Source organism: Pelodiscus sinensis, chromosome 17 (genome assembly GCF_049634645.1).
Source record: "Pelodiscus sinensis isolate JC-2024 chromosome 17, ASM4963464v1, whole genome shotgun sequence".
Classification (NCBI taxonomy): domain Eukaryota; kingdom Metazoa; phylum Chordata; order Testudines; family Trionychidae; genus Pelodiscus; species Pelodiscus sinensis.
In genome coordinates, this window is record NC_134727.1 from 3,316,147 (window position 1) to 3,341,128 (window position 24,982).

Sequence of the window (24,982 nt, forward strand, 5' to 3'; positions counted from 1 at the left end):
CGCTGCTCAGGGATGGGGGCCACAAAGCTATGCTCCCCACAAGCAGGGGCTCTCAGGCCCCCAACGCAGGGGGTTGCTGCATCTGGTGTGTGGCCCACTCATGCTGGGAACAGAAGTAGGCACAGCATCCCGTGTCCCCCCACGACTCCACCCTCCACTGTCCCCTGAGGGTTTGCACTAACACCAAGGCACCTCAGTGAAAACTGCTGCTGCAGTCCAGCAACTCCTATAGTATCACAGAGGGGTGGCCCAGCAGCGTTCGGAGTGGCTGTCAAGCCGGCCATGTAGGGCTAGAGGGAGGCACGGTGGTGCCCTGAGACCACCCCCACTGCATGGCTCCCAGGTCCTCTTTCCATGCTCCATGTCTGTCCTCAACCACTTTCCTGCTTCCTCTCAGACTCCCACCCCACCTTCTCAACTGGGCATCCCAAAGGAAACCCCACTCTGACCCTCTTTCCAGATTCTCTCTCTGCCTCCTTTCCATTTCCTCTGCCCACAGACATCCCCCTTTTCTGCTTCACAGCATCCCAGCAATGCCACCTTTGTTGCCCCATCTCTCCAGGCAGCTGCCCAAATCCTGCTGTCACAGCACTCCCCTCCACAGAAATTCCTGCATACAGGCCTGGTGCCATTTCTCTGTTGGTTAGGTTGCCTGTTTGTGGGAGGGGGGCAGGGTGTGCGTAGGGCACAAAGAAAGGGGATAAGGATTTATGTGGGGAGGAATGGTACGGGGAATATTGGAATGGAGGCAGGGGGACAGGCAGTGGGGGAAGGGATGGAAGGAGAGAGATGAGCAGAGGGAAGGATTAGGGAAGATAGTCAGTATAGGAACGGAGGCAGGAGATGGGGTGTAAGAATGGAGGAGAGAGGAAGGGATAGGTGGAAAGAGGGGGTGGACTGCAGGTTATGGACTATTTTATTGGTGGGTAGGGCGGGAGCAGGTACAGGCAAGGGGGACTGGCTGGAGATGGAAGAGCACAAGTGGACATGGGCTGAGAGCATTCATACAGTGGAGCCCATCCAGGGGTGTGCTGGGCAGGAGCGGAGAAGGGTGCAAGTGACTTGGGGCCGTGGAGAGTGCAGCTGGGCTCAGTGAAAGATTAACAGGCTCTGTGTCTGCGAAAGCTGCCAGCAGGGGGAGTGGGAGCTGGCAAAAAAAGCAAGCACAGCCCCCTAGTATTTAAATAAAAAGGTTTGTCCAGCTTCAACTCAATCATTTTTAGAGAGTGAAATTTCCAAGGCAGAGATTGATCACTTTTTCCCATGTTCCACAGCTTTGATCCTTTGCTGAAGTCCAAATCAGACACTGAAGTCCAAATCCAAAAATGTATTGACCATTCTTATGCCAAACAGCTTCTCCAAATCTGGCAACTTTATAGTTAACATTTAAGATTTAGTGTAATTTATTGTAATTTTTATTTACACGCTACTAGTTTATTTTCTTTCCATTTTATAGTCTTAAAATTACCGAAATGGACACTAACAGTCTAACTTCCTACTCACTAAAAAATTATGTAAAATCTGAAATACTAAAAAGTTTCAAAATTAAAATGCTCATATTTATATGCTTTATTAACAGCCTCACTGCAAACACCACAAAACTCAAATTTAGAGGCAAAGTGCCATGGCTGCACTTGCAATCTGCATCACCTTTCCATATACTGAACTGCCAAGGGCTGACCCTGGTTCCACTGAAATCAATAGCTAAATTTTGCACCACTCTAATAGGATAAAGTTTTGTCCTCAGTGCCTCTAAACCACTTAGGCTCTCAAGAGTGAGATTTAAAACAAGACCTTAATCAATCTTTCTATCCCTATATTTGAAAATCCTAGCCTATGTATGAAAGTTAATAACTTTGTGAATGGATCAAAAGGCAATATAACTGTGCATTGTTAACACTACAGCAATTTTATGCCTTTACTATAAAAATAAAAATACAATTTTAGCCCAAGATTCTAAATGCTATGCTTAATTTAAGCATGATTAGTTCTGTTGAAGTCAGGATAAGGGCTTTAATTTTCAATATTCTGGTAATGGCATTTAGCCCTCTCCTACTGCTACCACCAGGATTCAGAATACAGTTCATTAGAAGTTACCTAAGGTTGCAACAGAAAAAATTTCAGATTTTATGAATACTCAATTTGATTTAAATGATTCTACTCCAGAAAATTTCTCTATTTCCTAGATATAATTATACAGGGAGAGCCAATTCAGTGCTGATTTTCAGTTGGTATAATGTGTAGTCCACATAAGGAAATGTTGACAAGCATCCAATTGGATAAAACTTATGAGTTCTTTTGTTCTGAAGCACTGAATTATTGTATGGTTTCCCATACTTTACAAAGTTTTAATTAAAATCATTTCATTATACACGTCCAATATAGAAATAACTTATATTTTGCATAAGTTATTTCTCTATGCAATATAGAATAAAATATTTCATGTTTTACTTACATTCCATGTCCTGAATCACTATCAGGATTCCACTCTGGATATCTTTAAATAAATAAAAAAAAGGTCCTTTACAAATAAGTTAAACTTGGGATTGTAAAGGACAGGACCTACAAAACTATTTCAAACTCACTTTTTTTTTTTAGGGGAAACAGGAAAATGAACACATTGTACAGGAATAGCTTGGACAGAAGGACTGACAGCCACAAAACCAATACAATTTATAATAGCAGCCATAAGCACTTTAACATTTATTAGGAAAAAAAATAAAAGGGCATTTTCTGAGTAGGAAATGTATTTTTCTTAAATATTAAATATCTAGCGATGATCTATGGTATTACAAAAGGAGAGATTTGTGTCTACATTACATAAGAAGCAGTTCCTAGAAGTGTGTACTATAAGCATAAATAGGCAGTACTGCAAGAAGTTACTAACATTGAACACCTGGAACTTGGCATTGTCTAAAATATATATAAATCAGAAGGGTTTAGTAAAGTCTAAATTGCCTTTCTCCAGCAAATTGAATTACTTTTAGGTCTGAATAGGCTTAAGGGATAATGGCTAAAACAATGTAACATATTGGTCTTTTTGGTACACAGAAGGCAAATTCTTTAAACCTTCTCTGTCAATTATATTTAACTGCTGACTAAATCTACATGCCCTCATGCCATAAGAATGCTTAAGGTATTTCAAACTCATACATTTCAAGAAGCAGCTGACAACGTCGACTGTGGGTTGCTCCATTGATATGGTGGTTCCACTCCTGCAGCAAAGTAAACAGTTATAGTTAACACATGGTCTTTTTTTTTTTTTTTTTAAACAAACCATTCCCTCTGCATAGTTATATACCTACTCTTCTATGCAGAGACATTTAACAAATATTTGTGTGTAGATACTGAAATCTGTTTATAGTTTTAAAGATACAATTAATTTTGACCTACCTTAAAATTGTTTTAACCTGACAAAGTGTCCGATGGAAAATGTCCTCTTGAATGTAAGGGCTTGATTCTAGCTTCAGATATGCAAAGCTTATCATGAGAAAGTTATTGGAGTATACCTATATATCAGCCTTTTTAAGCCTGGGAGCCCACGGGTTTCTCTCATAGACTTGAAGGTTTTTTTCCTAATGCCTTTGCTTTACACCTGAGACTTTCAAAGTAGGGAATGCTAAAATGTGTTTATTTAAATAAACACGTAACCATTGAAATTTTCAGCAGCTAAGCATTTACACTTTTGAGTGAGGCAGCTCCCCAGGAGCTCCTGAGGAGCTGCCTCCCTTCCTCCCCACCCACCCACCCTCTGTTGCCTCTGATACAGGGGTAGCAGCACAGGGAGGGGAGAGGCTAGTGGGGGAGTGGGGAGCTGCATGTAACCATGAATGTTAACCAATGAGCCTGGGCTCACTGGTTATTGGTGTACACATTTACACTTTCTTATAACGTACTTACAAATACTTAATTTAATTGTGGTAGCTCAAAAACAAAAAGATGAAAAGTTGTAGGAATTGAGAAAAACAGCAACAAAAACTGTTAAAAGGTTAGAGGGAATTTCGTCAGTAAAGATTAAAAGAACTGAACGTGCATATCTAGGCCAGATAACTATGTTAGGGAAAGATAGAAGTGTACAGAAACCAAAGAGAAAAGAGTCAGTTTAGGGATGATACAAGAGATAAAACTAATAGGAGTGGAATTCAGTAAAATATTATTTAGGTTAAACATCAGAAAGTTTCATGAAAAGACCCCTTAAGAATGTGGAAAAGACTCCGAAGCCAAAGGCAGAATCTTCACTTGCTTGCGTCATTAACACAGAATTTAAATGATCAAGAAAAATACCACATTTTCCAAAGCTTTAGCACATCTACCAGACAACTACTAGCCAGAGGCGGATACAAAAGAGGAGTATTGGGGAAGGGCAGAAGGGTCTCCCATCTATCGGGTGCAGAGGCAACCACCTGATAAATCCAGTTCTTCAGTCTGTAGGAAGAGGGAGGTTGCTGGGATTTCTATGAAGAAGAAACTCCTAGATCCTGTCTTAAGGTTCAAATTTTCTATCATCAGCCTCTGGCTAGGAAATATCTGATAAATTTGGACTACTTTTGACTATGAGTACTGAAAGAAAGGAGTTCTCCCTCCTTCCCCACAGTTTTCCAGTCATTAAGGGGAACTCTGCTACTCTAGGTTTCTCTCAATGACCACTTTTGGTTTTTCTTCCTTCACAAAAATGTCCAGAGTCTGCTCTCGCTGTTGCTTTCAAAACAACTGGGGGGGGAGGGGGAGGGGGAGGCAGAGAGAGAGAGAGAGAGAGAAAGAAACCGGCATGATTTCTGAATCCCAGAGCATGGGATTCCAAGCAAGCAGCAGTGAAACTGACCAGAGCCTTATTAATTCCACTCGCTGCTACCAAAGAAAACCATGATTAGCAGCAGAAATACTGGAGCACTTACTTTTAAGTATAATTATATTTTCCTGATACTATATAAATGAGATGGTTCTCTTTGCAACCACAAGAAGTAAATTTGTTTTAAAAATATAAAGACTTAAATTCTGCAAAAATTGATGGGGGTCTCTGTTCTCCAGAAAAATCTTATTCAGTATGAGCAACTTTTCCATTTTAATGAGGTTATAACCATTCTCCAGGGTAAAGTAATCAAGAACCTGAGGGGCTCTTGCACATTGCAAAAGCAGGGAACATGTGGCCAGCAGGGCTCTTGCTACATTTCAACAGTATAGGCGCCCTGATCAACTATTTGATTAGTTGATTAATCTAAATTTAACATCCTTGGCTCGAGCTATCATAAGCTAATTCAGTTCAAACTGAATGGAAGGATAAACAAAAATAAATCTGAGACTAGGGTTTTTACATCAAAAGGGCTAACTTTAAAAAATTAAAGAAATTAGTTAGGGAAGTGGATTGGACTAGAGAATTTATGGATCTAAAGGCAGAGGAGGCCTGGGATTATTTTACGTTAAAGTTGCAGAAGCAATCAGAAGCCTGTATCTCAAGAAAGGGGGAAAAAATTATAGGCAGGTGTTTTAGACCAAGCATCTCAGAGAGGTGATTAAGAAAAAGCAGAAAGCATATAAGGAGTAGAAGATGAGAGGGACCAGCAAAGAAAGCTACCTTATTGAGGTTAGGGCATGTAGGGACAAAGTGAGAGGCTAAAAGTCATGTAGAATTGGACCTTGCAAAGGGAATTAAAACCAATAGTAAGAGGTTTTATAGCCATATAAATAGGAAAAACACAAAAAATGAAGAAGTGGGACCATTAATCACTGAGGATGGAGTGCAGGTTGGCCCAACATCTAGGCATGGCCCAATATCTAAACAAATACTTTGCTTCAGTCTTTAATAAGGCTAATGAAGAGCTTAGGGATAATGGCAACAGAACAAATGAGAATAAGGATATGAAGGTAGATATTACCGTATCCGAGGTAAAAGCCAAACTCGAACAGCTTAATGGGAGTAACTCGGGTGGCCCAGATAATCTTCATCCAAGAATATTAAAGGAACTGGCATATGAAATTGCAAGTCCATTAGCAAAAATGTGTAATGAATCTCTAAACTCAGGGGTTGTACCATTTGCCTTGAGAATAGCTAATATAGTTCCTATTTTTAAGAAAGGGGAAAAAAGTGACCCGAATAATTACAGGCCTGTTAGTTTGACATTTGTAGTATGCAAGGTCTTGGAAAAAATTTTGAAGTAGAAAGTAGCTAGGGACATTGAGGTTAATGGCAATTGGGACAAATTACAACATGATTTTACAAAAGGCAGATCTCGTGCCAAACCAACCTGATCTCCTTCTTTGAGAATGTAACACATTTTTTAGATAAAGGAAATGCAGTGGATCTAATCTACCGTGACTTCAGTAAGGCATTTGATACAGTACCACACGGGGAATTATTGGTTAAATTGGAAAAGATAGGGATTAATATGAAAGTTGAGAGGTGGATAAGCAACTGGTTAAAGGGGAGACTACAGCGGGTCATACTGAAAGGTGAACTGTCAGGTTGGAGGGAGGTTACTAGCGGAGTTCCTCGCGGATCAGTTTTGGGAACAATCTTATTTAATCTTTTTATTACTGACCTCGGCACCAAAAGTGGGAATGTGCTAATAAAGTTTGCGGATGACACAAAGTTGGGAGGTATTGCCAATTCAGTAAAGGATCAGGATATCCTACAGGAAGATCCGGATGATCTTGTAAATTGGAGTAATATCAATAGGATGAAATGTAATAGTGAGAAGTGTAAGGTTATGCATTTAGGGATTAATAAGAATTTTAGTTACAAGCTGGGGACACATCAGCTGGAAGTGATGGTAAAGGAGAAGGACCTAGGAGTCCTGGTTGATCACAGGGTGACTGAGCCGCAATTGTGATATGGCCGTGAAAAAGGCTAATATGGTCTTGGGACGCATTAGGAGAGGTATTTACAGCAGAGATAGGGAGGTGTTAGTGCCATTATACAAGGCATTGATGAGACCTCATTTAGAATACTGTGTGCAGTTCTGGTCTCCCATGTTACAGAAGGATGAATTCAAACAAACAAGTACAAAGAAGGGCCACTAGGATGATTCGAGGAATGGAAAACCTGTCTTATGAAAGGAGACTCAAGGAGCTTGGCTTGTTTACCTTAACCAAAAGAAGGCTGAGGGGAGACATGATTGCTCTCTTTAAATATATTAGAGGGATAAATACCAGGAAGGGAGAAGAATTATTTAAACTCAATAACAATGTGGACACAAGAACAAACGGATATAAACTGGCTGCCAGGAAGTTTACACGCAAAATTAGATGAAGGTTTCTAACCATTAGAGGAGTAAAGCTCTGGAACAGCCTTCCAAGGGAAGTAGTGGGGGCAAAGGACCTATCTGGCTTCAAGATTAAGTTAGATGGGTTTATGAAGGGGATGCTTTGATGGGATAACATGATCTTGGTAATTAATTGACCTTTCACTATCCGTGGTAAATAGACCAATGGTGGGATGATAGGAGTTACTATAGAGAACTTTTTCCTGAGTGTCTGGCTGGTGAGTCTTGCCCACATGCTCAGGGTTCAGCTGATCGCCACATTTGGGGTCAGGAAGGAATTTTCCTCCAGGGTAGATCGGCAGAGGCCCTGGAGGTTTTTCACCTTCCTCTGTAGCATGGGGCACGGATCACTTGCTGGAGGATTCTCTGTATCTTGGGGTCTTTAAACCATTGTTTGAGGACTTCAATATCTGAGATATAGGTGAGGGGATTATTCTGGGAGTGGATGGGTGAGATTCTGTGGCCTGCATTGTACAGGGAGTCAGACTAGATGATCATGGTGGTCCCTTCTGACCTTAGTCTATGAGTCTATAACAGCTGACTTTATTTATATAAACAGAAAAGGGTGAACATAAGAATGGCCATACTGCCAGAGGTCCATCCAGCCCAGGATCCTGTCTGCCAACAGTGGCCAATGCCAGGTTCCCCAGAGGGAGTGAACCCAACAGGCAATGATCAAGCAATTGCTCTCTTGCCATCCATCTCCACCATCTGACAAACAGAGGCTAGGGACACCATTCCTTACCCATACTGGCTATTAGCCATTAATGGACAACCTCCATGAATTTATCTAGTTCTCTTTTAAACCCTGTTATAATCCTAGCCCTCACAACCTCCTCAGGCAAGGAGTTCCACAGATTGACTATGCGCTGTGTGAAGAACTTCCTTTTATTTGTTTAAACCTGCCGTCCCTTAATTTCATTTGGTGGCCCCTACTTCTTATATTATGGGAAGAAGTAGATAACTTTTCCTTATTCACTTTCTCCAAACCACCGATGATTTTATAGGCCTCTATCATATCCCCCCTTAGTCTCCTCTTTTCCAACCTGAAAAGTCCTAGGCTGCGTCTACATTGGCGTGATCTTGCGCCAAAGCGGCTGCTTTTGCGCAAAAACATGCTGCCTGTCTACACTGGCAGGGAGTTCTTGCGCAAGAACACTGACATTCTTATGTGTGAAATCAGTGCTTCTTGCGCAAGAACTATGATGCTCCCGCTCAGGAATAAGCCCTCTTGCGCAAGAGGCCAGTGTAGACAGGAAACATGAATTTCTTGCACAAGAAAGCCCGATGGTTAAAATGGCCATCGGAGCTTTCTTGCACAAGAGCGCGTCTACACTGGCACAGATGCTGTTGCGCAAAAGCACACCTCTTGCGCAAAGGCACATGCCAGTGTAGACACTCTCTTGTGCAAATACTTTAATGCAAGAACTCTTCTGCAAAAGAGTATTTGCGCAAGATCATGCCAATGTAGATGTAGCTCTAGTCTCTTTAATCTCTCCTCATATGGGACCCATTCCCAAATCCCTAATCATTTTAGTTGCCCTTCTCTGAACCTTTTCTAATGCTGGTATATCTTTGAGATGAGACCACATCTGTATGCAGTCTTCAAGATGTGGGCATACCATGGATTTATATAAGGGCAATAAAGTATTCTCTGTCTTATTCTCTATCCCTAACATCCTGTTTGCTTTTTTGACTGCCGCTGCACACCTTCAGAGAACTATCACTGATGACTCCAAGATCTCTTTCCTGATTAGTTTTAGCTAAATTAGCCCCCCATTATATTGTATGTATAGTTGGGGTTATTTTTTCCAGTGTGCATTACTTTACATTTATCCACATTAAATTTTATTTGCCACCTGTTTACTCCTCCCCCTCTCCAGATCATTTATGATTAAGTTGAATAGAATTGGTCGCAGGATCAAACCCTGGGGGAAATCCACTAGTTACCCCTCTCCATTCTGAAAATTTACCATTTATTCCTGTCCCCTAACCAGTTCTCAATCCATGAAAGGATCCTCCCTCTTATCCCATGACAACTTAATTTATATAAGAGCCTTTGGTGAGTGACTTTTTCAAAGGCTTTCTGGAAATTTAAGTACACTATATCCACTGGATCTTCGCCGCCCCCCCCGCCACATGTCTGTTGACCCCTTCAAAGAACTCTAATAAACTAGTAAGATAGGATTTCCCTTTACAGAAACCATGTTGAATTTTGCCCAACAAATTATGTTCTTCCACGTGTCTGACCATTTTATTCTTTACTGTTGTTTCAACTAATTTGCCTGGTAGTGACATTAGACTTATTGGTCTGTAATTCCCAGGATCTCCTCTAGAGCCCTTTTTAAATATTGGTGTCACATTGGCTATCAGGTGAAACCCTGATTACTCTGTCAGAAGTTGGATTTGGTTTGTTTTTTTTAAAAGGACACTACTGTGTGCAGTATTTTCAAGATGTGAGCTCCCACAGTTTGCTCTGCAATTGCAAACTCATACATCAATAATTCTAATGTATAAACATGTAAGCAAGAGCCAATTTATTCCACTATATACCAAACATTCACTATTTATAAATAGTAGTCCAAATTTTGGAAAGGGAGATCATTTAAAGGTTTTTAAAAGGCAGTGAAAATAGATTTAAATAATTTAATATAACCCCCACACACACTTTAGAGTTTACAATGGACTTTTAATTTGCACAGTTTCCAAGGCTGGTAGACTTAGTAAATGTGTATTTGAAATTGGCTTATTTACAAGTTTATTCTTAAAGCTGATTTAGATAGCCAAACACAAGTAGAACACCCAACACTCCACTAAATTTCAAATTTCCTCTTGTTCTTTTGTAAATACATGTATAGGTTGGAGTCTCAATTTAATTCTTCAAGTGAAGTTTTTTTTTTTTTAAGCGGAGGTGAAGTTAGCTTATCTAATTAGTTTAATAGCTTTACGTCATTCTATTAAAAGGGTTCCATTACGCTAGATTCCTTAAAATATTTTTAAGAGTGATTAAGGATAAAAGCTTCCTCAATTCTGAATTTTCAGGGCATATTTACACCCTGACTTTTGTCTATGTGGGTGCCTGACATGAGAGCCAAATGAACTTATTTTTCTAAAGTTCTAAGTATCCTCAGCTCCCACTGAAGTCAATGGTAACTAAAGGTATTCATAACTTTAGAAAAAATACATCAAGCCTACTTATTTAGGAGCCTAACTTAAATAGCCACAGCTCTAATAAATGCACATGTACTTTTAGAAACCAATGTCTCAAACATTTTTCTTTTGAGTTAACCCAACGATACTGTTCCCTCTACTACAATGGGCCTGTTTTATTTTACGAGGAAAGGGAGAAGTAACATTTGTCTAAATCCCACTCTGTGATGCAAGGGGTCAAAACTGCTATAAGTGCTTAATCTGACAATATGGGCAGTATTTTTCACAAAGATGTTAGAAAAAGCTGCTAGTCTTCAGTAAGAGATTTATATACAAAGTTAAAGGAACATTAGTAATATGTGTAGAAAAGGAAGGCAACTACTTATATTTGTAAAATCAAGTTAAGTTTTTCCCTTTGGCAGACTTTGATAAAAGTCCCTTCTCAATCCTCAATGATACTACAGGCAGTCCCCGACTTACGTCGGATCCGCACTTACGAACGGGGCTCTCTCGCCCAGGAGCTCACAGGCAGCGATCCGCCACCTTGACCTCCAGGGCGAGAAAAGCTGCTCCCGGTGCCCCTGGTCTGCTGGAGACGGTCTCCAGCAGACCAGGGGCACCGGGAGCGAAGCCCCAGCCGCGGCGCGGTCCCGCGCCTCTGAGGCTTTGCCAGAGCAAAGCCTCAGAGGCGCGGCACCCCGCTGCCACTGCGGCTTCGCTCCCCGTGTCCCTGGTCTGCTGGGGGGGGGGGGGGCGCAGCTAGTGTGCCCCCCCCAGCAGACCAGGCTTTTGTTGCCGGACCCTGGGGCAGGGCAGCTGGGGCGCTGCCGGTTGGTCCCGCAGCGCCGCTCTGGGCACTACTGGACCAACCCGGCAGCACCCGAGCTGCTCTGCCCCAGGCGTCCTGGAATCAGCGCTGATCAGTTTCAGCAGCAGCTGACTTGGGGACGCTTGGGGTTCTTAAGCTGAATCTGTATGTAAGTCAGAACTGGCGGTCAGTTTCAGCAGCGGCTGAATCTGGACGCCAGTTCCGACTTACATACAGATTCAACTTAAGAACAAACCTACAGTCCCTATCTTGTACGTAACCCGGGGACTGCCTGTATTCTATTTTAGAGGAAAGAGAAGATATTGATACTGTAATAAGCTAGAGTTATCCCAGCTCAAAAAAGCATACTACAATCTGCTTCCCCAAGAATAGGATACAGATAACATGCTAAAATCTGGGACTCAGGAACAGAAATACCATAACATGAGGAATATCTAACAAACTGGAGAATATATGGTACCTATAGCATTGTATGAAAATACTTTCTTCTTGCAGTGGTGTTACTTCTGAGTAAGAAAGCAGAGCCAGAATTTGGATCCTGGCAAAACAGAGGTACTAACTTCCAAATATTTTGTTATGATGTATTGGAAGTTTTATGATGTATTGGAAGTTTAAGTCTATACATGTATTATGTTTACTAACAAACAGTTTAAAGGGAGCTGAAGAATGTTTGTAAATTTAAAGTCTTAAATACCCAGTCAAAAGGGGAACATTTTTCGTATTCCAGAAAAGCTTCCTTTCATAATTGGCTTCTTTTATTCAAGTTTATGCCAAAACAAAGTGAGCAGAATAGAGTAAGCCTAAGTGCTGAAAAGAACCTCTGTATCAGGATTAGTTGATACCATATAAAGTCAAGATGTTAACATTTAACTTCTATAACCAAATAAGATTTTTTTTATAGGACCGTGGGTTTATTTTGTTTATATCAGTTAAAAACTTCAAATGGAGGAAAAAACTAAATACTATTGGAGTTACTTGAAGTAATAATTAATAAATCTGTATTTGCTTTGTCAGGTTAGTAAATACAACTTAACAGCTTAATTCTCAAGTTATATGAACACTTGGTTTCATCATTTTAGTTGTTTTACAATATTTTCAAGATCAGGCAATACTTCCAGATGTTACTGTAAAGAAAAAGTTAACAACAATGACACCACATTAAAAACAATCGTAAGGCAAATATGTCTTCTTAACTTGAATAATTTTCTCCAAAGTCCAAATATAATGTAATTGATTTTGACCAAAGGGACACTTAAAAATTCAATTTCCTAGTATATTGAAAATCAGCAAGAATGAATAAAACCAAAAAGCTGAAAGTAAGAGGGCTCTGAATAATGTGAGCAAATAAGCTAGTCTGAGTAAATTGTTACCTTGTCAGAGGATTGACATAGTTATGAATAATTTAAGAGGGAAGTCTGATCAAAAATACACCAGAAGATCCACTCTATTTGCAAGTCAAGTAAAGAACACTACTAGGAACACAGAGCAGGATACTGCAGCAGCAGACTTTTTCCTGAGCTTCTAAAGGGACAGATGCAATATGTGACAATAAAAAGTGAGTCTGAAGTGTGCCTAAGAAAGTTGTGGAAAAAAAGTAGAAAAAATGACGACAAATTTCAGCCATAGTATGAGATAGAGTGTTAAAGTGAAATTAAAAAGGCAAGAATGAACTAATCTAAAATGTGAATTATACGCCTGCAAATAAGTTCCAGGGCTCTACATTAACTCTTTCCCTTTGGCCATGGACAAGGAAAAAAGCAGTGCTGTTCAAGAATGCATCTTAACTACATAAAATTCGCAATCAAGACAGATGTGAAGGAGAGCTGAATCTAGCTTCCTGAATAGCACAATAGATATAGTGCTAAAAAAATAACAAAAAACACACCAAAAAACCCAACCCTGCATAAATGCTAGATGTTTGTGGTTAAGAGAACATGTAGGATGTAAAATATAAATAAGATATCCCAGCAGATGTTAGCAAGTTTGGTCTGAAGTTAAGCAATCTGGGCAAACAGAATATTAATGTAAAGCCCTGGTTTAAAGTGTTCATTAACAATTACTTTGTTTATTTACAAAGTGCCTTTTTCACTCTCAAATTTTCAGATCATTTTAAAAGTAATTAGGCTATAGAAATAGTCAAAGAAATAGGTAAAAACAGAATAGATACTACAATGTAAAGGAAAACAGAAGCATCTGATGCATAACTCACCTTATTAGAATGAACTGGCATATCACATATAGAGCACAGATGGGGATAACCCTTCGGTAAGAATCCATGGAAGTCTTCAATATTGCTATTGGGAGGAGCACCTCTTTTTTTCTCAAAGAGAGATCTCTCAGGACCAGGACCACGACCCATTCTGTCATACTCACTTTCAAATTTATGATAGTTATGCGAAGTCTCACCATAAAAAGAGTCATCCCTACACCTTTCTCCATCTCTTAATCTGTCATCTTCATAATCCATTCTGTCATAATAACCAGATTCTTGAGAACGACTTCCATGGTCATAGTCAACCACCGGGTTGAGACTAGGACCACGATCATCAAAACTATCTCTTCTAAAGTGCCTTTTTTCTTCCCAATCATCCCTAGGTACTCTGTATGGTGGCTCCCGTGTAGATGATCTGCCATCTCTACCATAACTCAATGAAGGACCTTCTTCAGCTCTCCTCCTTTTAAGTTGTAGAAGGATTTGAGGCAAGTTTTCAGGAGTAATCTTGTCCTCAGGATAGCGACTCAGTTCATCTAAGTCTCTAGCGGACAGACCGAAGCTGGCCAAAATATTAGTGGCCTGGTCTGCATCTCCACGGTGTTGAGAAGACAAAGGGAGTGGACCTCTACTTCCAATGTTAAAAATAGACTGTAAATTATGGGAAGAGGTACTAGCAGAAGACAGTGCACTATGAGATCCTTGTTGGTTCAATGAAGAACTCATTCCAAGATTCATTAAGCTAGCAAGGCGTGCAGTACCCTGGTTCATCCTTCCAAGAGATGCTGGCATACTTAAAGACTGGGTAGCAGCAGCAAGAAGGCCTATTCCTGCAGACAGGTCACGCCCATGACCTTGTGAATCCCTACTTAGAGATGACTGCTGGAATGACTTGGACATTGTAGAACTATAGCTTGTCTATTTTATGGATCAAAATTTTAAAGATGGCTGAAAAGAAAGCTCACACTAGAAAGGTAAACTTCACTTCAAAATGGTAACGCCAAGAAAAAAGGATCAATAATGACTGTAGATCTTCTTCAAGCTGAGAAACACCAGACAATTCTGTAGAAAAACAAGCAGTTTTAGTCATAAATCCCTTTAAAACAGATGCAGTTTTAAACTTATGCATCATGTTGATCTAAAAACATTTAAGATCTCAATCTTACAAAGCTTATTACATAGCTCAAACAGATTTGAGATGTACTCAGAACCTACATACATTATTTCAGATAATACAGTAGTTTTTCCACCTATACAAACTAATCTCCTATAAAAAATGAGTCATGCTGAAGATAAGTGAATTTCAGAAGCTTTAGATGTTAGAAAGCATCTCAAGTTTACTACCACACAAGCCTTGATCTTTAGTGGTTTTGTATACACCCTACATTACTATGCTAAGTTCCAGAAGACCACAAAAAACACAAAGCCACGGAAACCAAGATGAATTTGGTATATACACATTTGAAAATGAAAACTATACCACTATAGAAAAGGGCGAAAGGGAAGTTATAAGTAACTGAAGTTTGGGTAACAAGTGTCTATAAGATCTAGTAAATGAGGCCAAACATAATATTCAACCTTTATGCAGTCAAATCAAATTACTGAAGTGAAGACAGATGTGAACAAGAAAAATAAGTTTTAATTTGGTAGAAAGCAAGTAAGACCTCTTGCTCATATTGCAATTATATGGTTAATACCACATATTAAATGAATCTATCCTTCTAATTACTATACCACAGCCATAACATCAGCCTGTGCTATCAGATCTTAAGCTGAGTAAGGCCAGGTTTGGTCAGTACTTGGATGGGAGATGTCAAAGGAAACCCTACGGTTGCAGGAAAAGGCATTGGTAAATCATAAGATGGTGCTATTTCCCCTCATCCCCATCAGTTCTGAACCAATACACTGTCAGGAAACACTGATAATGCTGCTGTCTTTCGGATGTGATTTAAAATTGAGATCATGACCTCTGTGGTTGTTAAAGGTCCCTTGGCATTTTTCACAAGAGATGAATATTATTTGGAATATACCTGGGATACTAGAACTGAGCAATATATTCTACCTAATTATATTTCTTCTGCTGTTTCAATTAGATATGGTATTCTTTACTTCCTACACTGTTGTGTAAAGTTTCTTTGCACTTCTTGACAGCTATTTTTAAAGCGATTTCATTTTTGTGGAGAGGTGAGCTAGTGCATTTCCCCCTCACATTTGAAACTCTACAGACTGATGGCACGTGCAAAGCAATACAATTCCCCACACAATAGATGCCCTTCTCTGGTAGCAGAGAATAACTGCATTTAGGTTCTGTAAAGAATACACCCTTTGAATTCCTGCAGGGCCAATCGCTCAAAACATAATGGCTTTGCAGCAGAGAAAGAAAAGCCCCAAATCATACACCCTTTTGTCAGGAGGGGGAACATTTTGGGTGAGACACATTTTGGGTGAGAGACAAGGAAATAAAAGTGGGCATCTTCCACTGAAGAGATGAATAGTGGAGAAGCTCTACAGTACACAGACTCTTACCCTTGCAGAGTTTCCCATTCCCTATATTTCAAGCATGTGATCCTCACAACTGCTTATTGAATTTAAAACTTGTTTTCAGTGGTAATTAACACAAAGTTTTTCCACCAATATATTTAAGTATAAAGCCCTTTGGTACCCTTTGGGTGAAAGATGCTATGTATGTCACAAGTATCAATGTCTTACCAAATATTTATGATTTATATCAAAGATGTAGAAGATCCTTCAATAAATGTGCATAACACACAAAGACAACACGAAGGACCACCTTCAATGCATCCAGTGTAATGAGTGTAATTTTTGTTTTACTTATGGTTAAACATCTGCAGCCTTTTATAATTATTTCACATAAGTTTCAGGTGCGATCTACAAGATTAAGCAGAATGGGAAAGAAACTTATTTCAAAAGAGCAAATGATGTGGAGAGATAGAAGGGTATTCCAGACATCAATAGTTACACAATAAATTATTCAGTGGCAAGAAAATAGGGTGGGACAGAAAAAGCAGGTGGCTAGGTGATATGGCAAGATCCAAGACACAAGCTGAAAGTGTTCCAGGAGTCTCAAACATTTTTGGACTTTACTGTAAAATGAAGAGCCAATTAAATAAGTTCATCATGAATATGAGCAAGTCTGAAGTCAGTAGCAGCATTCTCTAATAGTATAAACTATCTTCAAAATATTTTAAACTACTTTACAAAAAAATTACTTCATTTTATATACACTTGCGTTAACATATATCATTAAAATACAGTTCATTTATACATTTGTAACAACGGGACAGAATATGGCTTTTAATAGTGCTTTTCTTAAGGTATATTAAGGAGCTTTGCAAAACAATAAGTTAGAAACTGCTAACAAAGGCTGAGCATACAGCCATATGCCCAGCAACAGCTTGATGCATATAGCTTTAAACATCAGAACCTGTTTAAACTACAAGTTGGACAGAACACTAATGTTATCTACTCTTCAAAAAGCAGTATTTCCCGCAAATCCATTGGGCAGCTCTCTTATCATGCTTCTCGACTATTAATTCACTATTCATAGCTCTGGTTAGAATATCATGGAAATAAACAAGGAGCATCTGAGTAGTAGCACCTCAGAGTTCTGCTGCAGAGAGAAACTGAGTTTTATTCTATAGCCTGGTTCTACATATAAATTACTTCTGCAAAGTGTTACTGCAATGATGCTGCAGATCTGTAAAGAGGAAAAAGAAAACAAAAGCCAGAAAAAAAAAGTCTACAAACACAGAAGACACAGCAGGGAGAGAAACTCAGGAGAGGATGAATGAAGACAGTTATGCAGAAAGCATTGCTGACAGAATTGTGGGTCTTTTTAGTAGTTTGTGCACTATACATCTGTTTATCTGTGTTAACTTTCAAGTAGGATATAGAGGGGAATTAAGTTTCTGGGTGGATCTCTCTAAATATTTCCTTATCTCATTGGCACCTGATTGCCACTAGTCTTTTGTTTGTACATTAAAACCAAAAGTGGGAAGGGTTCATAAAAGAAAGGGAAAAAGGCCACTAATCTCATAACCAAAGGATGTTTAATTTCCACATGGTCAAGTTTAAGATCTCATTCAAAAGACAGCATTTCTAACAATGCAAGCCCTTGAAGGACTGCAATACAGTGTCCATACCAGATTTTGACAAGTCACTGATGAACCTGCACCCCAAGATTTTCTGACTTCAAAGTGAGTGTGTCATCAACTGAGCCACAGTAACAAGATGACCATGACTGATCGAAGCAGTGGAAGGAATTGAGTTTTGATTTAACTCAGTTCAAAGTTTCATAATGCTATGAAAGTGTTATTAAAATTTTAACTATACTGGGAACAGATGTGTTTTGGAAACTAAATTTTAAATATAAAGATTCAGTCAGAAAATGGATATTAAACTTTGAAAGTTTATAGAAAAAGCTGTTTCAACATACAATTTTAAAGGTACAAACAAGAACAATGTCCATCAATTTTTAGAAACAAGTTGCACAAGAAATTTCTCCAGAATAAATCTAATTACAAGTTGACAAAAATGCAAAAAAACTGGAACGATACTGAACGTGTAGCTGCCATATGCACAGGCAGATTAATGCTGATTTTCAAACAGTACTGGGTTTTTGTTCTATTTTAGTATTCATATTGTTTCCAAACATGAAAAAGTTGACAGCTATATTGTGCCATCCACTTTCAATGGAAATTCCCCCATGAAAATCAATAAGAGTTCCACTTTAGACTTATGTAATGCTATTTGCTAAGTTCTCAGGATACATTAATCTTCTTTGGCCACAAAAACCTCAACATCAGCATCTTTAAAGTACATTTAGTTTGAAAATACTTTAAATAATTTTCTTACCTGCATAAATACCACGGGTTATTAAAATAAAAAGTTTTAAAATTCTAAATGACAGTTTGTGGTGTTTTACAATTTTTATTTCTCAGTTTAGACAATGAAAAAAAAATCAAAACTTCCATTTTGTTTCTAGTCAGTTTCACTTTCTGGTTTTCTTCCACCAGTACAGTACTGTAAACACTTGTTAAATAGTATTACAAAAATAAAAATAGTGAGAACATGTTTAATAATATTGTAGGGACTTTCAATTTATAAGACTTTGAATTAGCATGTAAAATGTGTACATTTTCTCTTTAAAATCAGACCTACTAAGAACACACAACTTCCATTAAGAAAAATTAAGGATTGATATGTATACTGTGGTACAAATACTTATATAATATGTAGAAAATTAAAAAGCCTTCATAATTAGGAATGTTAAAATGATACAGAGACAGTGGAGGAGAGGTGTCCAAGAGGGATGACCGATGAGCTCACGTTCACTGGTTAACCGTGTACTTCAATACACATTCATATCCCTATTAATAATGGCTTCAATTTACAAAAAGATATAAGCCTCTGATGCTCATTTGCACATTCTTAAAAATAGTTCAATAAATTTAATAAAGAACTAGTTAAAACAGTGTAAAAAATTTCAGCTAGCAACATAACCGTAAAACAGATAATTGAAATGCTGACTAATTTAAGTGTAATGGTATTAATATGCAACACTAAAACACTAAATTATTTTGAAAAATAGACAAAAACTTCAATGTATCTTATTTTCGACATCCAGGTTGCCTCATCTTATGAAGTGAATGGACAGGAAATAAGGCACCTGTTTACTAATAATTTATTCTAGCAACAACTAACTTGATCCATTTCTAATATGAACAAAAGTAATAAACTGTCTATCTTCAATGCTATGTTTCTACTTACACACAGGTTTTATGCAAACTGTTTTACTGATCATAAGCTTTAGAGGGGTAGCCGAGTTAGTCTGTAACAAGAAAAACTTAATACACAACAAATAGTCTGGTAACACTTTAAAGACTAACGAAATATGCAAATGGTAACATGAGCTTTCGCGGGCACAGCCCCACTCAGGTCATCTGAGGAAGTGTGCTGTGCCCACGAAAGCTCATGATACCATCTATATATTTTGTTAGTCTTTAAAGAGCTACCAGACTATTGGTTGTTTTTTTAAGTTTTCACTTATCACAGCAATACCAAATGAACTACACAAATATGCACACTTCTTTCTACATTTGTTTCCAGCAACAGAATCCCACTGAGTTCTGTGCAAGGGAACAGCCTCTTCCTATATACTAATAGGCTGAAAGAACAGGCTATGGACAGAAAAGGACTGCACCTCCAACTTAATCATGCCTTTTTAAAAAACTTTTAGTAACAGTTAACACCTACAATTTCTGTAAAAAGGATTAAAGGAAATATAAGAAAATCCCTTCCAGACCCTGCCCCTCACCACTGCCAGCTTCCTGCACCCTTCCTCTCACCCAGACCCCTCACGGGGGCTGCTCCAGCTGGGTCAGGACATACCCATTGCAGACACGAGCTGCTCCAACAGAACTGCAGCACCTCCTGCCCTCGGTGAGTGAGGTGCTGCTCCAGACCCCAGAGTTAGCTGCAACTGGTAAGCATCGCCCATTAAAGGTGATGCTTACTAGTTAACCACAAACTGGTAATCAATTCCTCATTTTCGCCTATAATAATAATTCCTCATTTTCGCCTAATAAGCACTTGAATTTTTAGAAGAGAGTTCAGCATGTTTCCTTACAATGTGAGGCATTTGTAAGTTTTTCTTGTTTTCATGATTCAGATATTCCTGATAAAACTTGTAAACAGAAAAGTTGCAGGCAGGATCTGTTTAGTAAGTACAGGTTGGACCTCTCTGGTCCGGGACCTGAGTGGTCTCGAATCAGGGAGTTTTCTGGACAAGGGAGGTCAAGGCCCCTCTCCCAAGTGCCAGCCCCCACTGATGCCAACGGGTTGTTCTCGCCACTGCCAGCCTGGCCTGCGCTCCCAGCCTCCAGCTCCACTGACACTGGCCACGGCTACACTTCTGACCCTGGACAACATCGCTCCCAGCCCGGCTCTCTGGTCCAGGAATACCCATGGTCCTGCCAGACCACAGATGTTGCCAGACCAGGAGTATCAGATTTAGAGTATCAAGCAGTACTTACTCTATTGGTTTCTCTTTTGTCATGTAGTCTTGGAATGCCTGTAGCATCCCAGTTATTTCCACATCACAACTAACTGTAAAGTCTTCAAGTTCAGAATACTCCGCAGATAAACTCTTCAAAATACAAAGACCCTGGTATAACCAGAGTCTCTACTTGCTTAATATTTTTATTTGGATAGTTTCATAAAGGTAAGGTGCTCAGACTAGGGATGTTAAGGACTAGTCAAGAGAATAGTCGACTAGTCGCTTCCACACACACCCTTGCTGCCTCTATCAAATAGAGAAAGGGAAGGAGGGGGGGTACTTCAAAGCAGCAGTGCCACGCAGAGTCCAGAGCTCCATGTAACAGTGCTGCTTTGAAATGCCACCGCAGCGTTTCAAAGGGGCAGTGCGGCACATCTGATCCTGGATACTGTCCTGGCATTTCAAAGCAGCAGCGCCACACAGAACTTACTCTGGGGTCAGCTGGGAAGTTCTCAGCTGATCCCAGGCTCCAAGCCACTTTAAAATGCCACACAGAGCCTGGCGACAGCTAGGGAGTCCCCAGCTGCCCCCAGGCTCCAAGGCATGCTAGCTTTGAAATGCAAAGAGTCCCCAGAAGGGACTTCATGCGCCTTTCCTCTTTGACATGCATAGAGCTTGGGGCCAGCGCAGGACTCTGAGTCCCCCACTGACCCTGGGCTCCATGCGGCCTTCCAACTTTGAAAGGTACAAGAGCTCCCGCTAGGCAGAAGTGCCTATTGACTAATAGATGGAAATTCCATTGACTACTCTACTAATAAATTGCTAGTTCAGACACCTTAAGTACAGAGAAAGTAAGGGTTTTTTTAAAAACAAAGAATGCTGTCAGTCTCCTAGATGTGAGCGGCTTATCTCATTCTGTATGGAAAAAATAATACCCCTTATGTTCTCTGAGCATCATGACACTCTTTATACTAATTTTTTTAATGTAAATATAGCCAAAGACCAGTAAGCAGTTACGTTTTATTTTTTTGTATTTAGGGCACTATTAGGTCATTCTGCCCTAAACAGTATGCTTTATAAAGCAAAGACAGTTAAATGGGCCATTCAACTTTTTAAAAAAAGTCATTATCTCTGCCTGAAGATTTTTTAATCTAAAGTTGAAGAGCATTTTGTGGGTGACCATTTAGGCACTGTGCATGAAATTAAAACATGCATGTCTGCCTTAGCAGCTTATTTGTATGTCTCTCTCTAGTGGCAACAGAACAATCTTTTGTTCTAAAAAAGAAAATGCAACTGCAGAAACACAAGGGGGCAGGGAGAGAAAGACTGAGGGATATATGTAGCACTTGTTTCAATTCACTTTTTGAAGTTCACTACATTTCAAAAATGGGGGTAGCCAAGTTAGTCTGTTACAGGGAAAAAAAACAACAAATGGTCTTCATCTACATGTTTTGTTAGTCTATAAAGTGCTACCAGACCATCTGTTTTTTTTACTGCATTTCAAGTTAATGGTGTCCTTTTAATACAACATTATTCATAATTATCAAATTTTAAATACAAACTTTTCTTCTTCCTGAGCCCAGGAAGCAAAGATTTAAACAGGCCTATGCAGTACCATGCAGCACATATGTGGTTCAAGTTCCATGAAAGTGAAACAGGCTAGAAAGATGTGTTTTTAAAGTAGATATTTTCTCTGTGCCTTTGGCCAGGATGTCACCACCTCTGGAAGTCTTCAGGAGAAATAGCCTTCAGAAATGCTATTAACAGAAGGCACATGTATTTATTAATGTGCTGTTTAAGTCTTAGAATGTGTGTTTATGAAGTAAGCTGCTGACTCCACAGTTTATATGTGAAGAACAAAAACTTAACCTGGGGCATGGGCACATCCACTTAGGCACACAGTTTAAGCTTCAATGGCACCAGCAGCGTTCCAGGATAGTCACGTACCAGTCCACAGGATCCGAGTACATGCCAGGTGCCCACAGCAGCTGGAGGCTAGCTCACCACGTGGGCTGAGCGAGTCCCCCGAAGTGCAGCGGAAGGGGCCCAGCAGGACGCTGCGTGTCTCAGCAGCAGGGAGGGGGCGGGGCACGCAGCCACCGCAGGGGGTAGGAGCCAGGAGCGCGCGCCTCGCTCCTACGCGGTCATCCGAGCCGGGGAGCGCGCAGGGAGCGGGGCCCGGCGGGATGAGCCGGGGCGGTTCCGCGAGCGGCCCCGGGAAGCGCCCACCGGGCTCGCTCGGGGGCAGGGCGCAGTACTGCGAGCCGGAGTGAGGGGGCGCGCGCCGCAAGGCCCGGCAGGAAGCCAGGCCAGGCCCGGCCCGAGGCCGCACGCGGCGCCGCATTGTTCCCTCCCGCCGCAGCCTCCGCTTGCCGCACGGGCGGCGCTCTCCCGAGGGGCCGGCCGCGGCCCCCCGCCGCCCGCCCCCAGGCTCCGGCCACGCAGCGGGGCCTGATCACCGCCTCCCGCCGGGCCCGGCCTACCCGTTCCGGTTAGCAAAGTCCAGGCCCCGTCGCAGCCCTCTCACCCTGAGGGGACGCCGCCAAGGCCAGCTCCTAACATGGCGGCGAAAGCGGCGCCCAGCCCCGCGCCTACCTCAGGCCCGCGATAGCGCCTCCGTCCGCTGTCGCACCACCAACGGCTCCAGCGGCGGGGGGGAGAGGTGGCTGCCGCTCGTGCGCGAGCCTCACATCTCTCGCGAGACCGCCGCAAAACAAACGCTTCTTTGCTGCGCTCTCGCGAGACAACCACAACCCCTGCGCGCAGGGGGGGGGGAGGGGGATGCGCGCGCACACCCTCTCGGTCGCCTCCGAGTTGTCGAATTCCCACTGCCTTGATGGCTGCCTCTGAAATGTCGCGAGACTCTCGCTCGCACTCTGTGACCTGCTGGAGGCCTTTATTCTCCCGCGCATACCGCGGCCACGCCACAGCGCCTGGTTTCCCACAGAACTCTCGCGAGAGCGAGTCCGGTTGCCTCGGACCGTACGCGCGCCTTCCAGAACGAGGCGCGTTGCGCTAGGGCAGTGTGCCCAGTGTCCCACGGGCCTGTCCGCCACCAGCGCGCCCACGTGGCCGGGGGGGGGGGGCGCCCTGGCCGTCACAGCACACAGCCCCCCCCACGGGTCGCCATCAGTCTGGCTTGCCACAAGCTCCTGCCCCCTCCCCCCACATCACACCCCCTCATCAGCAAGGGCTGCAGCCCTGGTGTCCGACACACCAACCCCCAGCCACGGGGCTCCGTGGCCAGCGCAGCGTGGCTACTTGGTGTAGCAGTAGCCACTACCGTGGCCTCGAGCTGGTTAGCATGGACCTACGCCAAGCCCGCTCTCCTCTCCCCCCCACCGGGCCCCACACCAGCACTAGTGGCATTCCCATTCCAGTCAGTCTGCCCTTGCAGGCTCAGTCCCACTCATTGGGGTACAAGCCTGTCAGAGCAGCAGGGAGCTCAGTAACATGCCTAGATTTGCCTTGCCCTAGCATATCACAGCACACCTCTCTTCTAGCACCTAGTGCTGAATCCCAGTGACAGCCCTGCACTTTTGAAAACAGTGGGGTTGCATCTACACTTGCGGCTTCTTGTGCAAGAAATATGCAAATGAGGGTAAGCCAGGAATATTGCCAAGCCTCATTTGCATACTCAAGCCACCATTTTTGCAGAAGAGGCTCCTGCGCTAGGAGCTGTCTACACTTCCCCTTCTTATGCAAGAAAAACCTTCTTGTGCAATGACATTATGCAAAAATGGCAGCTCATTAGGTTTGCAAATGAGGCTCAGCAATATTCCATGCTTAGCCTCATTTGCATATTTATTGCACAAGAAGCTGAGAGTGTAGACATGGCTGTGCAACTAGATAGAAGCCTGAGGTGATAGAGGCCTGCTCATTCCCTTGCTAGGTGCTTGCTACCTGGCCTTGGATCAGATTGTGTGCAGACTACAAAATCAGATACCCTTCAGGCAATCTGGCCTTTGGTGTAGATCGAAAAAGACCAAAATGCTGACTTTTGTATGTAATCATTTCCACTTTTGTCTAGAGTGGTGACGCCCCCTTGCAGTCACCTAAAGGCAGAATTGCATTATACTTCCATTTCTCTGTGTGAAGCTGAAGGCTGAGACCAAAAACAAAAAAAAATTAATTGTAGATATTATACTGTCATTTTTCAAGTTGCCGAAGTTTCAGAATCAATACATTTTGCTCCAATTAAAATAGTCCGAGGAATCAATGTCTGCAAAGTTTATGAGTGATTTGTTTTGCAAAGGGGAGGGCTGAATGCATTCTTCAATGTGGAATAGTCATATCTGAATTTTGAGTTTTTGGGGGAGAAAATGCCTCCTGTTTAAATTCACCACTCACTTCATGTTAGATTGCCTATTTCCAAATCTATGGTGTGACCCCTTCCATCCGGGCACTAATGTAAGTCTGTGGGTTTTATTGATCACATTTGCACCATACAGCAATCTATACAGCGCTAATATCCTAATGTCTTGTCCCAGTCAGCACCAAGATTCCTTAATTTC

The 24,982-nt window shown here is 41.4% G+C and overlaps 1 protein-coding gene across 4 annotated transcripts in view; it reads right to left on the reverse strand.

Annotated features, from left to right (window-relative positions):
* MATR3 (matrin 3) overlaps positions 1–23,202 on the reverse strand; it is a 44,803-nt gene extending 21,601 nt beyond the window's left edge. For 2 of the 4 annotated variants that reach the window (XM_075900124.1, XM_075900122.1), the window contains exons 1-4: positions 23,064–23,202; positions 13,448–14,512; positions 3,154–3,215; positions 2,456–2,497 (exon numbers count right to left, since the gene is read on the reverse strand). In XM_075900124.1, the coding sequence (XP_075756239.1) occupies positions 2,456–2,497; positions 3,154–3,215; positions 13,448–14,350 (1,007 nt within the window). In that variant the 5' untranslated portion in view covers positions 14,351–14,512; positions 23,064–23,202. Of the gene's footprint in view, positions 1–2,455; positions 2,498–3,153; positions 3,216–13,447; positions 14,513–22,995 lie in introns of all 4 variants that reach the window. The other 2 variants (XM_075900123.1, XM_075900125.1) reach the window with 2 other exon arrangements.
* Between the last annotated feature and the right edge of the window lie 1,780 nt (positions 23,203–24,982).